Below are 16,121 nucleotides of genomic sequence, written 5' to 3' on the forward strand. Positions count from 1 at the left end.
AAAAAAAAGTTAATGAATAACCGTTATTTTGCTGGAAGACAAATCACTGCAGAGATATTTGATGGTAAAGCAAAATATGAAAAAAGTGGTGGCAAGCAGACAGAAGAAGATGAAGAAGCTGAAAAACAGCGCTTGGAAAAATATGCAAAATGGTTAGAAGAACAAGGTGGAGAAGACAATGCAAAAACACCGTGATGTTTATTGTTGTGATTATTTAAAGAGTTAGAATAAATAAAAGGAAATATTTTTTGCTTTCTATGCAATTTCATTAATGGCTGCCGCATCTTGTTCTTCAGATACTTGTGGTTGTCTGTTTCCATTCAGTCTATCGTTAATCTTTTTGTGTAAACTCAAAATACCCTCCACAACATCTAATATATCATCAATAAACCAAGGATCAACATTCTTGTTATTTTGAGGAAGCTTGGCCCTGATGGATGGAACGGCTGTTTGGGCTGGATATGCATGAGTGCTAGAAGCATGGTTTTGGAAAGTACGAGCAATTTTGTTAATCGCGCCTTCTATAGACCTAATGGACTCAAACTCATCCTGGTCGACAAATTGATTGTTTATTTGTGCACCTGAATTAGGGAACAGTCCAGCAGCATGTATGGGAGCAGTGGCCAAATGTTGATCGTTGTTGTTCTTTTGTTTTTCATTAAGGACACTCTTAACGGCCTTGAATGAAGAAACAAATTCCACGCCTTGATCATATAAAGGGGAAAAGGCAATGTTGGAATTGAGTCTTTGTCTTTCGGCAAGAACACTTCGAACAGCTTCGAATGATGAGGCAAAGGCTCTTCCTTGTTCGTAGTCATAATTGCTTACACTTTGTACACCAATTTCAATTCCGTATTCTTTCAAAATGCCTCTCAAGTTATTGGTAAAACTGTCAATAAGTCTACCAAACTGGGTATTTTCTTCTTTAGCTCGCTTCTTAAGCTCCACATTCTCCTTTTGTTTCATGTACATAGCTGAGGCCAGTTGAAGACGGTTGGTGTCTGCCAATTCAGACATATCAAAGTAGTCACTCACAGTCAAGAATTGATCCTTTTCTGCTTGTTCAAATACAGCAAATACATAGTTATGACTAGGTATAGTTTCCTTGTAAGGTACCTGAACACTAGCTGAGGTACCCTCCTTTTCAACTTCTTTTCAATAGAAAGAAAGCTTTGTTTAGAATTGAAAAAAAAAAAAAAAAAAAAAAAAAAAAAAAAAAAAAAAGATATCTTACCATGAATGTTGGTCACAATCCAGTGATAAAGGCGTGTATTTGCATCAAACTGTATATATTCTTGTTAGTTTTATTGTTATACAACTAATAAATAAAGCTTTTTCTTACCATGATAACCGTATATTCTTTATCATCTGACAAACGCTCGAATGAAACTATAGGTGCGTTACTAGCTTGAGTTGAAGTGATTTCCATTCCATTTTCTAAAACTAAATTATCGAATTGAACTCTTAATTCTATCTTGGGTTCAAACTCTTTGAGGACTATTATAGATATGTTTAGTTTGTAGCTTGATATGCTTTATACATGTATACTTTTTGGAATGATATTGCCAGCAGCCAGCTCTGACTTTAATTTACTTGAAGCCTCAGGACTTAATGCATATACACTTGCCAAAGTAGCGAATATCAAAGTATAGAAACGGACCATTGTTAACGAAATATAAAGAAGAGGAATGATAAAAAATTGAGTTGTGATATTTATAATATTCAAAGCATTTTTCGTTGAAAAATATTTTATTGTTTGAAAAATGCTATTCATTTTTTATGCCAACTTCCAATAAATCCTCGTCCTCTAGTTCTGTATCTGCTATTGTTAAATTAAGATCCATTGGTTCTCCTTCAAAATAAAGTTGAACATCTCCAGCAATTTTAGTTATTTTCTTGTATATTTCAGTAACAGCAGACAATAACGTACTCTGTATGATACATACAAAAGCAAAAACATATAATAGTTAATATTACAACTACTTGATTCTTCCCCTTAAAAATAACCTACTGGCTTCACTCGTACGCTAATTTCCTTTTTATCATTTCCCCTTAGCTTTATAATCATTTTATTCTCTTCCTCAGGCGGCACATTCGTCATTTCAGGGGCTTTTTCTTCTGGTCCGTTCAATTTGGACCGTATTTCATATTTCTTTTCTTCTTCTATCCTTAGCTTTTCTTCCCATGCATGTGTTGGGTAGATATCTAATAGATATACAGTTGAATATCAGTTCAGCTATAAATAAAAATAAAAACGTACTCATAACATAAGTTTCTGGTCCAATCATACCAACTCCAGCAGGTGTTCCTCTCAGAAAAACTTTGTCTTCTTTATAACTTAGTATGACTTCTGACTTTTTTAACTTTTTATGATTACAAAAGATGGTCAAAATCTTGTCAAATTGTTCATCCTACAAGCAAAAATCAGTCTGTGTGCCCTGGTTGTATTTTATCCCTACATTCATCACAATCACTTTCATTGGCTTTGATAACTTCTCTATAATGACTTTATAGGCGTCACTCACAGATTGCTTTGGTACAACATACTGCAATTTGATTGTAATCTTTTGCGGTTCTATTGCTGTCTCATTTGATTCCTTTAGAAAGGCAGCTAAATCAGGATCAAGGTCTTCAATATCTGTATCCGGGATTGGTTCGATCTCTTGCTCACTTTCTTCGTCTGACACTAACCTGTTTTTGATTTATTAGATCCCCCCCCCCATTTTTTTCACTTTTTCCCTCGCAACTTACAGAATGGGTGGTTCTTGTTTATTTGATGCTTCTATACTTGGTGTTGCTGTATTTAGTGTATTCGATTGCGACAGTGTATGAGATTCTACTTTAAGTTGTGATGTTGAATCCTCAATGTCAATTGAAATATGTTGTGGCTGTGGTTGTGGCTGTTGTGGTAATGAGATCATGAGCGATTTTTGCTGTTGTAATGTGCTAGGATCTTTTGTCTCCGTTGGTAATTGTGATTGTTGAGATGTAGATTGATTGACAATGTTATCTTCTAATATGACCGGCTTCCTTTCAGGGTCTTCGTGAATATGCTTTTTGTGTCTTTTTTGATGATCTAAATCCTCATCTTCGGAAGAATCGGAATCGTCTAAACCAAGCATTTTACCTATGAATTTGTTTTTTAATTTTAAACCTTCTTTGTTTAGTTTTTACAAGGAGAAATCACGTTTTTTTAATGAAGCTAAAAAGGATCTTTTGTTTCCTGCATTAAGAATATCAAAATCAGTCATTTTGTCGTTGCTTATTTTCTTTATGAAGAAAAAGCAAAAATAATGTATTTAAATTTTTATTTATATTAAAAAAAGATCTAAGTGAGCGCACGGTGTCTTTAATACACCTTAATTGCCCAAGCCAGATAAAAAGGGAATGAGAAAGGATCGAAAAAACTTCCTTTTAGATCAAGGATGAAAAAAGTAAAAGAAAAGCAACTAATCCAAGAGTTGTTTTCAGGAAAAGAGTGGAGGTGAGGGAAGGAGGGGGGAGGTAATTCTTGATGATGAAGGTGATCGAGCTCAAGAAGAATCAGATACATGGTGGGTTAGCGGAGAAACCAAGAGGAAATAGCTTGAAAGGAGCGTGGCTTGCAAGTGGGTAGTAAATTCAAAAGGAAAGACAAGGGATCTTCAATAGTAGTCGGCATTTATAACCTTCGATGCATATCGAGACATTCTATAGCATGTTTCTTGGAAAGAGAGCGACTATGATGCTTGAGACAGGGCTTTAGTTGACCACCAGGCAGTCAAGCAAACCTTCAACGGGCACATATGCTATATTCAGAATAGGACATGTGAAACCAAAGCAAAAACAACGCAGTATTCTTCAAAAAAAAAAAAAAAAAAGAGAAAAAATCTATCATTATTTTGAAGAGAGCCCCTCATCGACTTCATTGTCTGAGAAACCATTCGAGCCTAGCAGCATTCCGTTCACACTGGACGATACCAAAGCAACCATGCAGCAACTTCCTACGAAAAGGTCTCCTAGTATTGATCATCTACGCAAAGGAATGCTATATGCCATTTAGAACATCCTTTCTCCCATTCTCAACCTTTGCTGAAAATGGTCCTACACACCAATCAACTGGCAAGTTGACTAAGTTGTCCGTATCTATAAAAAAGGCAATAGTACTGATCCTGGTAACTATAGGCCTGTCAGCTTAACCTCTGTCTTTCGTAGAATCCTGAAATATTATCTCTATTCGTTCTTGGCAGACAATAGCCCTGCCTTGGATATGGCACAAGGTGACCTCCGTGAAACTCGATGATTTCTCGGCCAAGCTCTTTGTCTCGCTGAATTTTGCAATATTCTTTGCTGTTGTCATAACACTACTCTAGTACAAAAAATTAGAAAGTGCATTGAGAATGACAACGAAGAAGACCCTCAAAGAGCGCCGGCATGAGTTGACGTTACCTCAATGTACTTGGAGCGTCAAAAGAAAAAGTATGACGAGGGGAGGGAGATGATCTCAATCCCCGAGATACTTTCTATAACACACATTAAAAGAAATGTGTCTACAAAACGAAAGCATGAAGGCTCCTGTAAGGAGTTAACAAATTATGTGGAACACTTTCGTAATCCAGAAAACAAAAAAATAAGTTGGAGAAAGTGCTTTGATCAAGGTCAAATCGATCAAGTGGAAGAAATCATGAAGCTTGGTAGTAGCGAGGACTTGAGGTCAAAATGCAATAAGTAGATGCCTCGCCCTACTTGCAAGTAAAAGTGAGGTTTTATGTACTAATTTTGCAAATTGTATTCATATTTATTACTATATAGCTAATGATGTATGGTCAGCCCCTCTTTTTTCAGCTTTTTGAAGAAAGATTTCAAGGCTATTTATATTAGTTTGAGCAAGACCTGAAATTAGATGACAAAAGATAGCCACGACAGATATGACTTGACATAAAATGTTATAAACTGATGATAGTAATAAACTGTCTACATACAAACTGAAACATATTATTCAGGGCAGTGACAATTATCAGGATCTATTCTTATTCAAACTCATTTGTAAAAGTTTAGTTCAGAACAATAAGACTGCATCTTATTGACATGTTAAGACACGATACATAGATTATCTTTCATTCCAGGAATTCCTCACTGATTTGAACAAAACTATTTTACGCGTTATTTCAATTATGTGAAACATTAGCAATATTCCTGACATTGGATTGGGGTTTGTTATTTTAGCTGATATTTCTTCTTATCAAATAACTCTCATTGATACAATACATATTCTAAAAGAAAATGTCTACTTGAAATTGATTGTATTTTGTTCACAAAAATGAAAATGGAGATTTCAATAGAACCCAAAATAATACATATGACTTTATTTAATAATATATGTCCAGAGTTTATATATTTTTCACAGTGTAGATATTAATATATGTATTAAGTTATATATAAAAATAAAAAATAAACTATACTTTGATCTTTATCTTTTGGTGAGATAAATATATATAAAGAAATAAAGAGAAGGGAATAGGAGAGTGGGAACAACAAAAATCCCTTGCTCTTGTGTAATTGTTTCAATACATCAAGTATTCGTATTTACATAATATTACACTTCGAGCTTTGGGATCTTTGTTGTGAATTCAGAGTAAGAACCTTGGTGAAATCACTAGAAGTAGTGACAGAAATACGGTAGAACTGCTCGAAAAGTTCTTTGGAAGACCAATTGCCTTGAACGATAATGTCGTCGACAGTTATTCCTGACTGTGTAGCCAATGTAGAGCCTAAAGCGAGAACCTTTGGAATAGGAGCACCTGGAGGGCGGGAAACAAATTGCATGATAGATTGAATGTGCTTAGAAATTCGTTCATGACCGATGGCAACAGAAGCCTGGTTGATCCTCCAAAACAAAGCATTGCTGATGATGCCGGGAAAAATAGGATGAGGAGTTAGTGTTTCAGAATTAGCGATCTGAAGGCGATACGACTGGTAAGCGAGCACAGGACACAAGAGAGCGTTTTGGTGTGGATGAATGGTGATAGCCTTCGTAATGCGAGTACCACTACATTTTTCCTTAAGGATCACCACTACCAGCTTGAGAATAAGACATTGAGAGACGGAACACTGATTGAGGTCTATTCGTTCGGCATCCGAGGGGCGTAGGAAACCAACCATGGAGAGTAACCAAGCTGTTTTAGCAGTGAGGAGATCAGGAGGTAGATAATCGTTCGGACCCAAAGATAGTACGTGTTCCAGGGTAGGCTTGATGTCGAAGTCCCAGGACTTGAGAGGTAATATTGTATTGGCTTTGAGATTTTTGCAAAATTTAACGTATTCGTCGGACTGGCGAATGGATTGTTGATCATAGGTAGAAAAGAGCTGTAATACAACAGAGGCGTACGTGAGTGTTGTAGAAGTCTTCCATTTTTTAAGGGATTTGTTTTCGGCCAAAAAATTGAGGACAGTAGACACAGAAGGTGTAAAAGGATCAATGTTCTGAACAGCACACCAGTCGATGAAAGTTGTTTGAATATAATGTTGTGGTTTGGAAGCCGAACCAGAAGGGTTAATGATACCAAGTGCTGATTCGGAAAGACGAATTTGCTTTACTGAAGATTCCAAGCTAGAAGAGTCCATTCCTTGTTCTTCATCAAGATAAGTGGCTCTGGATTGTTTTCGTCCTGGGTTGGGACTTGTAGTTGCATTGGTGGCGACACGGCTAACTGTAGGGCTAGCGGGTACCAAAGTGCTGATGGCCAATTGGGAGTGATGAGTGTCGCTGGTTGGCAATGGCGAAGAAGTGTCCTCAAAATCAACAGGGTGAGGTTCCAAGGAGGGGCTAGGTAAAGGCTACTCAGAAGACAACTCCAAGGGCGGCTGAACGCATCCGTCCACAATGCTTGGGGTGGTAATTCCACAACACGAAGCGAGGTAAATGGTGACGTTCCGGAGAGGCAAAGAGATCAACTAGGTGGGGACCCCAGAGGCGTTCGAGTTTCATGAAGGAGGTAGTTGGAAGTGACCATTCGACCTGGTACTGAATCACTTGCGATGGAGCATCCACTGGATTCAATTTGGAGGGGACGTATAAAGTTGATAGCCGTATGAAGTTGCAAAAGCAGTGTGTCTAAATATCGAGAGCGACCGTTTTCAATGCTGAAGATTTGGTGCCGCCAAAATGTTTGATGTAAGCGATCGCCGACGTGTTGGCCATACATAACTGAAGATGGTAATGGACTGGAATAGGAATATATTGGAACACTTTCTGAACAACAAGCAACTCCTTTTGATTGATATGGAGATGTTTCTAGTGAGAAGACCATGTACCCTGGATGGATTTGTGACCCCAAACAATTCCATAGCCTTGAGCTGATGCATCCGTAAAAATCTGAGTGATGGGTAGCGTAGATAGAAGATGTCATCCATTCCATTTCGTCAGTTCAGTGGTCCACCACAAAAGTTCTTTTTGCATCTGGGCGTTGATGGTAGAGAACGGTCGATGGCGGGAGATGTTCAATTGAGTGAGAAGGTAGCGAGTCCGAAAGCGAGCCTGTACATTCCCCAGGTGGGTGGCCATAGTGGTGCCAATGAACCTGGCCAAACTGGTCCAACTGACTGTTGTTTGTTTTAGGAGGGAAGAGGTCATGCGACGCAACGCTCGTATTTTCTTCCCGGGAACTGAGATAGTCATGTCCAGGCTGTTGATAGTCATGCCTAAGTGAGTGATCATCTTTTGTGTAAATAGCTGGGTTTGTTGAAATAAATTCCCCATGATGAGGAGATCGTCCAAATAGGCTGTGATTTGGATACCCTGACGACGAGCCCATTTGACGACAGGTTTTAATACCTTGGTAAATATGAGAGGTGACAAGCTTAGACCAAACGGTAGAACACGGTATTGGTAGGTTTGTTGTTTCCATCGGAATCGTAGAAGGTGACGATGCCGAGGATGTATTAGTATGTGATGGAAGGCATCTTGTAAGTAAATTGACGTTAAAAAATCGCCTGGTTGTAGCAGGTTGGTGATTTTTTGCATGGTTTCCATTTTGAAATGTTTGATTGGCAAGTGTCGATTGAGAGGCTTGCGGTTCAGAACTGGTCGGAGACCACCATCATTTTTGGGAATAACAAAAAGGTTTGAATGGTAGCCAGTTGGTTGATGATGAGTTTGAATCATTTTGATTGCCTGTTTGCTGAGAAGCTTTTGAATTTCTTGATCGATCACCTGTTGAATGGAGAAGGCGGCGGGGTGGTGGCATGAAGTGCGGTGAGAAAAGCAAGGAGGGGGAGGAGAAGTGATAGGAAGACAATAGTCATGCCATAAGACGCTTAATAGCCAAGGATGTACGGAGAATCCGAGCATAGATTACCAAGGAGAAGAGAATGAAGCTAGTCGTCCCCCACATGACCTAGAACCGTTTTTGTTGGTTCTGACCCTTGTGAAAACCCCGTTGCTGGTTAGGCTGATCTTTAGAAGAACAACTAAAAGGGTAGAGGATTGCCCAAAGGAGGTTTAGTAGAAATAACATTGGTTTCACCATGATAATTACTGAAACGTTTGGATCGGGCCCTTTGTTTCGTCTGTTTTGTTGAGTGGCATTCTTCACGGATTGTTGAAGTCTAATATGGTCCAACATCTCTTGAGTGTCAACAAGAAACTTGTCTGTCTAGGGAGCAGGTGGTTCCAAATCGTTTGGTAATCCCCGAAACATGTTCCCAGTACGTCAGTTGGTAACATGAGATGCCAGGTCGGACAGAAGTTCGTGCATAGCATAAGCGAAGTCGCACGCTTGTTGTTTAAGGGCAGTAGGATCCCAATTCTTGTGAAGAAGGTGATATAAAAACCAATCCAAAGGGCGAGTAAGGCCTGAAAGACGGTATTGAATGGTAGACAAATTGCTATCAATTTGCTTATGTGGTGAGTTATGTACCTTGTTAAGTTTTGGAGGATTATAGTTGCGCAAAGAATTTTTTGGACAGTCGAATAGAAAACGTCAACGATTGTTGTCATCGAGAGGACGTTTGAAAAAATCTTCCTGGATGTAAGGAAATTCTTCCAGCATGATAGCAAAAAGTGTAAAGTCTGCGCCAGAAGCACGGAGAACAACATTAGGGTCATTATTGACCAAAGGTGATTCGCTGTAATAATGTGCTGGCTCAAGTAGAAGGTTGTTCGTCATGGGTTCGAATTTAACCAATAAGAGAAAGATAACAACAAAGGTCTCTAATCTCGAAGTGTAATAAATAAAAGAAGATGAAGCAACCATATTTCATATTTTTATTTTGATGTCTAAATATCCAATAGTATGCAATCCATAAAATGGGAAGGTTCATGTAACACACATATTTCAGAATTACATTTGATTACTGTATGACAACTGCAATACAATCATGTATTTTCTTTCTTACTTACTCTTGCATTTGGTTAATAGTGAAATATACAATGTATCATCTATACTTATCACTATTTCCCAATTATTCTCATAATCTTAGCTAAACATTATACTTTATAAAGAAAGATTTGATGGCTGCTTTTCTTTACCTTTATAAGCCTTTTAAATTAATAATGACAGCTAATATAATTAAAAAGGGTAAATGTTTCTTTATTTAATGAAAATCTAATAATATAAGCATACAACTACAGAGTAAAGTTCTTTAAGCCTTATAGAAAGGATAGTCAGTATAGCCTTTAGGTTCATTGGTATAGAATGTCGGTCTGTCATAAGCGTTTAATGGCCAACCATTACGAAGACGCTCAGGGAGGTCAGGGTTAGCGATAAAGGAACGTCCAAAAGCAATTAAGGAATTGTTTTTTTCAGAATATTCAAATGCTTTTTCTATGGCAGTAGAGTAACCACTAGAGGCGATGAAAGGACCCTTCCAGATCTGACGATAAGGCGCAAGAGAATCAGATTTAGCAAATTCATCAGACCAAATGTCAGAACGAGTTTCAATAAAGTGAACATACGCCAAATCGGGATGGTTATTTTGAAGTTGGGAGGTCAAATAGCTCCATGTGTCAACAACTGTTTCATCTGCCATGTCAAGAATGTTACCACCAGGTGAGAAACGGATAGCTGTGCGATCAGCACCAATGGCTTCAGTAATAGCGTCTACAATCTCAAGAGAGAATCGAGCACGGTTCTCGATGCTTCCACCATATTCGTCAGTACGCTTATTGCTACTAGAGTTGATGAATTGGTCGGGAAGGTAACCATTGGCGCTGTGAATTTCAACACCATCAAACCCGGCTTCGATAGCATTCAATGCAGCTTGGCGGTATTTTTGAACCCATTCTTTGATTTCTGGTACAGTCAAGGGGTGAGGCTTCTCATAGCTGACACCAGTAAATATATTTTGGCCTTCAATAGCAATGTCACTGGCAGAAACGACAGTTTCACCATTAGGATTCAAAAGGCTAGAACCAGCTCGGCCAATATGCCAAAGTTGCAAGAAAATGACAGCACCCTTTGCATGGACAGAATCAGTCACCTTCTTCCATCCTTCAATTTGCTCCTTATTGTAGATACCTGGAGCTTGTTTATAGCCACCAGCCAATCGATCAATAAAAGTTGCTTCAGTAATCAAAAGACCACCTTTGGATGCTCTTTGGGTGTAGTATTCGACAAGAAGATCATTAGGCACAGCATCAAGATTGGCTCTCAAACGGGTCAAAGGAGCCAGAACAACACGGTGTTCAAGTTCATGGTTTCCTATTTTGATTGGAGTAAAAAGAGTTTTAGAGGACATTTGAATAATGAAATAAAACAAATTACAATATATTTGACACTTTTATACTTTTTTCAATGGTACGGGTCAGCTCTTGTCGTAAAAAAGGAATTAATAATCATGTAGAGCCGTGATTAAAGCTAAGTAATACATTATTCTTTAAAAGGATCAAAAAGATGCTGAATATCTTGGATGTTTCGAATGTATTTGTAAGCTATCAGCTTTTTCTCCCTACCTTTTTTTTAAGTTTGGCATAGAATAGGATAATGTCTTTTCCGAATTTGTTTTTTAAGCAACGGAATTGAAAGTTATTTTTCCGTCTAACAATACAAGTATACTATTTTTAGGATTGAATATCGCATTCTTACAGATTTTTACAATACAATTAATACATGAAATGGCACATTAACGCAATGTTTGTTCCTGTAAATAAGGTTTTTACTAAGCCTAGGTATCCAATTTTGTGCAGGCCTGTATATTTTGTATTATAAAATAAAATTCTAATTCTCAAACTAAGTAAAAATCCTATGATGAAATTTTTTCAGATTAATAAGCGAACATCATTTACTAATACTTTAATCAGCTCAAAATGTGATAAATAACATTCACTGATGAAAATGAATATCTTTTTTGATACAGAAATTGGCTCTCAAACTATTTTTTGTAAAATTTGGATGTGTCCAAACTGCTTTCACAACAAAAAAGCAGCTCTTTCCTACAGTTTTTGATTAAATAACACATTTGGTATTTTTAATGCTTCGTCACTAAGTAATAGTCTATCTGTAAAAAGAATTCTGTACAACGTGCTTATTTGATTATGCAATTTTTCCCAAAAAGGTGTATTATGAATATGCCATTCAACATCCATATACGTTATCAGAAGAAAGAAAGAAAAAACCATTGTGATGGCTCTCTGATCTTTGCTTTGATTGATTATACTGAGGAATGAGATGATAAGCTTTCTTTGCATTAATAAAAAATAGCTATCTAATGTTCTTTGTTTATGAATGAGCTCAAATTAAATGAGAAAATAAAAAATATAATTCTAATTTAAAAGTGTGTAATGCATTGCTATGTTTTATTTATCACTTTCTTTCTTTGATTCAAATTCAGGAATATTCATGCCTCCTGCTTTAGCGCGTGCAACTACTTTTTCTGCCCATTTGACAACTGGCATATCGATCCTAAAAATAAAAAATTATTTAGTGTTTTAAGAATCTGTAATACAACTTACATTTTTCCATCCAAATTAAATGCTCCAATACCTTTTTGTGAATAATGCTCATAACCTTCTACTATTCGTACTGCTCTTTCAAGATCTAGGATATATAAGAAAATATAAAGATGTGTTTATAATATAGTTATATCTTAATTATTTATTACCTTTTGGGTCTGGAAGGAACAACGTTTGGATCGTTTCAATTTGATCAGGATGAATTGCTTGCTTGCCAGTAAATCCGAATTCTCTTCCTTCATTGCATTCATCAACAAGAATATCCTTATTCTGATAATCTACACAAACCTTTACAAGCAAAAAAGATCAGACAGTGTTAATTTTGTTTATAAAAATTCTCTCACCAAATCTATGGCTTGTAAGCCATATGCTACTGCTGCATTCACTAGATATTGTCTTGCAAATAGCATTTCTGTTCTCGATTTTGTACGAATGAGTCCAACATCAGCACAATAATCCTCCGCAGCAAACTAATTACATGTTAAGCCATAGACCTAATCTTTTCTCACTTTTCATATCGAACTTACAATTAATGCGTCTAAGCGTGGATCTGCAGTTACGATATCTTTCATATTCATTATTCCAAGAGCACTCTCTACAGATGCAATTAATCTTATACGCTCACGTCTAAAAGAAGAGTCAAAGATCTTTCTATGGAATATCTCAACCTAGCTTACTGTGATTCAACAGCTACTGAATCAATCATTCTACTAACAAATTGAATATCCTTTGCACTTTGAACTTTTGGAATAATGATTGCTTGGAGACGTCTAGAATGGAGCTGAATAATGAATTAGTTGACAATGACATCATAATTTGTCTTTTATGTAACTGTACAATAACATTGAGATCATCCAATTCGTGGCCTGTATGCTATATTAATATAAAGATGACTCTTTATCTGCCCTGATATAATACCTGATCCAACTGCATTAATTCTAACTGCTTTTTCCGCTTTTCCATGTTCAGACGCCTATTGTATATATTAAAACATGAGCATATCCTTTTCATTTCTTGTTTCTTATTACCTCTAAAGCATCAATCACCATATACCTTGCAGCACCTTTTTTATTAGATGATACACTGTCTTCAAGATCATAAGCAATACAGTCTGCTTCCACGCTGATTGATTTATGTATTTTTCTTTCGTCACTACCAGGCACTTTTACGTAAAAGGGTTAATGGGAAAAGTAATTATATAAATTGTAAATTACCATAAAACAAAGCCCTTCTAGATCTAACTATTTTCTCTACATCCACATTTGTTGTTGCAGTACTTAATCGTCTCCATTGGTTTGCAATCAAACAATCTATGTCTTTAAAATATAAGCAGTTTATTCAACTTCCGCCTTTAAAGCCTAATGTACGTGTAGGTAGTTTAACCAATCTTGGTAATTTCAACATTTATCTTTAGTTTTTAATTTGAAAAAGAAGGTAAACAAAAAAAAAGAGAAAAAGTTATATCAACTTTGTGCAAGAGTAAGAGTGTACGGATTATTGTTTTATTTTTTTTGTGATTGAGCTCAGAATAAAAAAAAAAAAAACTCAAACCCAATGATATGACACACTTGTTTTTTTTTATTTGGTTACAATTTAAAAAGTTAGGGAATATTATAGAAATGATATGGGTACAATAATATTAATTATAAAGACGTAAGTTATTCATTCACCATTTGGTACGATTCCAAGGATGATCGTATTTTTGGTTTAATGCGACCAATTTTACTTGTTCACCATCTTTGATTTCTTGCCATGGATAAGGGTTTGATTTATGATTCCAAGCTACATCAGGGGCTTTGGCAGCATGATATCCAACATAAGCAGCACCAGATAAAGCGCAAGTCAATATACCAAGAAGAGGATAAATTTCAGGCTTTTGTGATTTCTTGAGGAATTGATTAAGGGCAGACATTGAATTGATTGAGAAAAGAATATGCACCACTGTTGTTGATTTCTTTATATATAAACAACAATGATATTAATAAAATCACACCACATAAATAAAAAAGGTGGAGAGAATTGTTATCACACCATTGTAATGTATTTGGTATGTGGCATGATAAAAATACGTATAATTTTATTTTGATTGGCTAAGAGAAAGGGAAAATAAGGGTGTGGGGAAATACAGTTATTTTCCCTTATGTAAATATCCGCTTACTATGATATTTGTTTAATGCCCTGTGATTGAAAAAGTATTTTTTTTAAAAAAAAAAAAAAAAAAAAAAAAAAAAAAAAAAAAAAATAAGGTCTCCATAAATTCAGAAAAATAGCAGTAAAAAGATGAAGTACCCTTAATTTGGTATTTTTGATAAAATGAGATTATTCAAATTTTTCATACAAGCTTTGAAAGGTTTGTTACAAATTAGTACATTCTTTAACTTAAAACTACGCCAAAATGAACTTGCTATAAAAAGTAACCCGTCAGTATATGAAGAATACTCATTTGTTGATCATGATCTCTTCATGGTTATGATCTTTTATCATTATGGTACATCACATGCAAAAAAGTATACCCGGTAATAATTGCCACATACTGTCTTGTAAGGATTGTGTATGGGCATAGAATACATATTTTTGTGTTATGTGAGGGTTTTATGTATCAAATGACTTCGTATCTACTTTGATTGTCTTGTGCCTGCAAGCCAGAACAAACTAAAGAGCTTCTTTCGTGTAATAAGGCGGCATAACAGTACGAAGGCTATTTTACGTAAACTTACATGAATGCCAGTATTTAACATAATAAAAAATTACTGATGTCTATAAAGCTAATTATACAACTAATGAAGAAAAGATACAAAACGAAAGTTGCTATTCTTTGGACTTCCATTGAATAAACATTTTGATACATTTGACCTACCCCTTGTTATATTCATTCATGTCAAATACTAAATTTAACAGGTAAGAACATGCTTAATTTCGATATAACCTACCTTTTGTATAGCATGTATCACATTTGTACTGTTCAGTTTCTTATGTAACATATAACCTTTTTATTAGTGAACCCTTCTCTCCGATTTCAATAAAGAATAAACCAAACTTATCACTTCTTTTCTTTTCTTTTTTTTTAATAGATTTCTAAGAAAACTCATCGAGAAATTTATGTCATTTTGTCTACACATTTTCATGTTGGCTGGTGATCTAATTTTCGATATAATTGAGTATGCCAATGCCTGTAATTTTTAAATTCACAATTATATAATTCAATATTTGTATCTAAATACATGGCTTTAATTGATAAATCAAGACTACTTCCATAATTACTATCACACACATAATCATTAAGAATCATAGCATTGTGAGTGGATTTTAATGCATTTTCTCCACCAACTACGCACAAATCGGTATCATCAATTGGCAAATTTAGTATTTCTTTAAATTTGCATGCATAAGTTGTTTCAGATTAGGCGCCATTTTCATTCCTTCTATGTCTTAAAGCTTCGGACGCTACAATAAAAGTTAGAATATAGAAGCTTCCCTTTCAACACCAAAACAAATGATACTTACACTTAAAACATAAGTATGATGTTAATATCTTTACTTCTGTTTTATAATATGGATGATTAATTTCTTCTTATTAACAATCCAGTAGTCATGCTTGTGTGCGTACAAAAAGAGTTTATCTCCATATTTAAATAGTCGATGGACGCATTCGTGATTTATGGACTAAAGCTTTAGGTATAAAAGTTACTGTTTATCCAATAAAATACAGATGAAAAGAATCTATTTTTGGAACTATTTGCTTTACAGAGTAAAGGTTAAACCCAGAACAGGTGCAAGAGCTTTTTAATATTGTGATGGAGAAGGTTATATCAGCGACAATAGCTGAATTTATCATGGGTATTAGTGAGAGAAAAGCTTATCAATATGTTACATTATACAGAGACGATATAAAAATGTGCTTGCCTAGTATCAGGAATCAACTAACGAAATAGGAATCAAAACTCTAGCTGGACTATACGAACTTTCTCTACGATTTATAAGATGTGACAGCAGCAGCTATGATTTGGCGTGTAAGAGATGCATTACTGAAAGCCTTTTCAAAGATCGAGTAGGTTATTCTTTTAAGTCTCCACAAGCATCTTACTGAGCATGCATTTTTATCCTCAAAAACTTCGCCAAGCTTGTAGTCGCAAATACATTAATAACCTCAAACAGCGTAGAATAGAAATTTGAGTGATAGGCAGACTTGGAT

The 16,121-nt window shown here is 35.7% G+C and overlaps 9 protein-coding genes across 9 annotated transcripts; 1 reads left to right on the plus strand and 8 right to left on the minus strand.

The window, feature by feature from the left end:
• Positions 1-255: 255 nt before the first annotated feature.
• RO3G_08691 (uncharacterized protein) lies at positions 256-1,663 on the minus strand (the record flags this gene model as incomplete). Its single annotated transcript, XM_067663281.1, has 4 exons — positions 256-1,151; positions 1,235-1,283; positions 1,343-1,497; positions 1,594-1,663. 4 exons carry the CDS (start codon positions 1,661-1,663, stop codon positions 256-258), a joined length of 1,170 nt encoding a protein of 389 aa, XP_067519382.1.
• A 103-nt stretch (positions 1,664-1,766) lies between these two features.
• RO3G_08692 (uncharacterized protein) lies at positions 1,767-3,122 on the minus strand (the record flags this gene model as incomplete). The annotated part of the gene is made up of 5 exons (XM_067663282.1): positions 1,767-1,931; positions 2,012-2,205; positions 2,261-2,411; positions 2,526-2,691; positions 2,752-3,122. The coding sequence occupies 5 exons, from the start codon at positions 3,120-3,122 to the stop codon at positions 1,767-1,769; spliced, it is 1,047 nt and encodes a 348-aa protein (XP_067519383.1).
• Positions 3,123-4,432: 1,310 nt separating this feature from the next.
• RO3G_08693 (uncharacterized protein) lies at positions 4,433-4,711 on the plus strand (the record flags this gene model as incomplete). Its single annotated transcript, XM_067663283.1, has 2 exons — positions 4,433-4,458; positions 4,522-4,711. The coding sequence occupies 2 exons, from the start codon at positions 4,433-4,435 to the stop codon at positions 4,709-4,711; spliced, it is 216 nt and encodes a 71-aa protein (XP_067519384.1).
• Positions 4,712-5,565: 854 nt separating this feature from the next.
• RO3G_08694 (uncharacterized protein) lies at positions 5,566-6,967 on the minus strand (the record flags this gene model as incomplete). The annotated part of the gene is made up of 2 exons (XM_067663284.1): positions 5,566-6,805; positions 6,885-6,967. The coding sequence occupies 2 exons, from the start codon at positions 6,965-6,967 to the stop codon at positions 5,566-5,568; spliced, it is 1,323 nt and encodes a 440-aa protein (XP_067519385.1).
• Positions 6,968-7,384: 417 nt separating this feature from the next.
• Positions 7,385-8,329, minus strand: RO3G_08695 (uncharacterized protein; the record flags this gene model as incomplete). The annotated part of the gene is made up of 1 exon (XM_067663285.1): positions 7,385-8,329. One exon carries the CDS (start codon positions 8,327-8,329, stop codon positions 7,385-7,387), a length of 945 nt encoding a protein of 314 aa, XP_067519386.1.
• A 631-nt stretch (positions 8,330-8,960) lies between these two features.
• On the minus strand, positions 8,961-9,233 carry RO3G_08696 (uncharacterized protein; the record flags this gene model as incomplete). Its single annotated transcript, XM_067663286.1, has 1 exon — positions 8,961-9,233. One exon carries the CDS (start codon positions 9,231-9,233, stop codon positions 8,961-8,963), a length of 273 nt encoding a protein of 90 aa, XP_067519387.1.
• A 388-nt stretch (positions 9,234-9,621) lies between these two features.
• Positions 9,622-10,716, minus strand: RO3G_08697 (uncharacterized protein; the record flags this gene model as incomplete). Its single annotated transcript, XM_067663287.1, has 1 exon — positions 9,622-10,716. One exon carries the CDS (start codon positions 10,714-10,716, stop codon positions 9,622-9,624), a length of 1,095 nt encoding a protein of 364 aa, XP_067519388.1.
• Positions 10,717-11,773: 1,057 nt separating this feature from the next.
• On the minus strand, positions 11,774-12,978 carry RO3G_08698 (uncharacterized protein; the record flags this gene model as incomplete). The annotated part of the gene is made up of 8 exons (XM_067663288.1): positions 11,774-11,879; positions 11,930-12,014; positions 12,079-12,217; positions 12,274-12,399; positions 12,457-12,556; positions 12,607-12,710; positions 12,767-12,802; positions 12,958-12,978. The coding sequence occupies 8 exons, from the start codon at positions 12,976-12,978 to the stop codon at positions 11,774-11,776; spliced, it is 717 nt and encodes a 238-aa protein (XP_067519389.1).
• A 617-nt stretch (positions 12,979-13,595) lies between these two features.
• RO3G_08699 (uncharacterized protein) lies at positions 13,596-13,841 on the minus strand (the record flags this gene model as incomplete). The annotated part of the gene is made up of 1 exon (XM_067663289.1): positions 13,596-13,841. One exon carries the CDS (start codon positions 13,839-13,841, stop codon positions 13,596-13,598), a length of 246 nt encoding a protein of 81 aa, XP_067519390.1.
• Positions 13,842-16,121: the final 2,280 nt, after the last annotated feature.

The sequence above is a fragment of the Rhizopus delemar genome, genomic scaffold (genome assembly GCF_000149305.1).
Source record: "Rhizopus delemar RA 99-880 supercont3.6 genomic scaffold, whole genome shotgun sequence".
Classification (NCBI taxonomy): domain Eukaryota; kingdom Fungi; phylum Mucoromycota; class Mucoromycetes; order Mucorales; family Rhizopodaceae; genus Rhizopus; species Rhizopus delemar.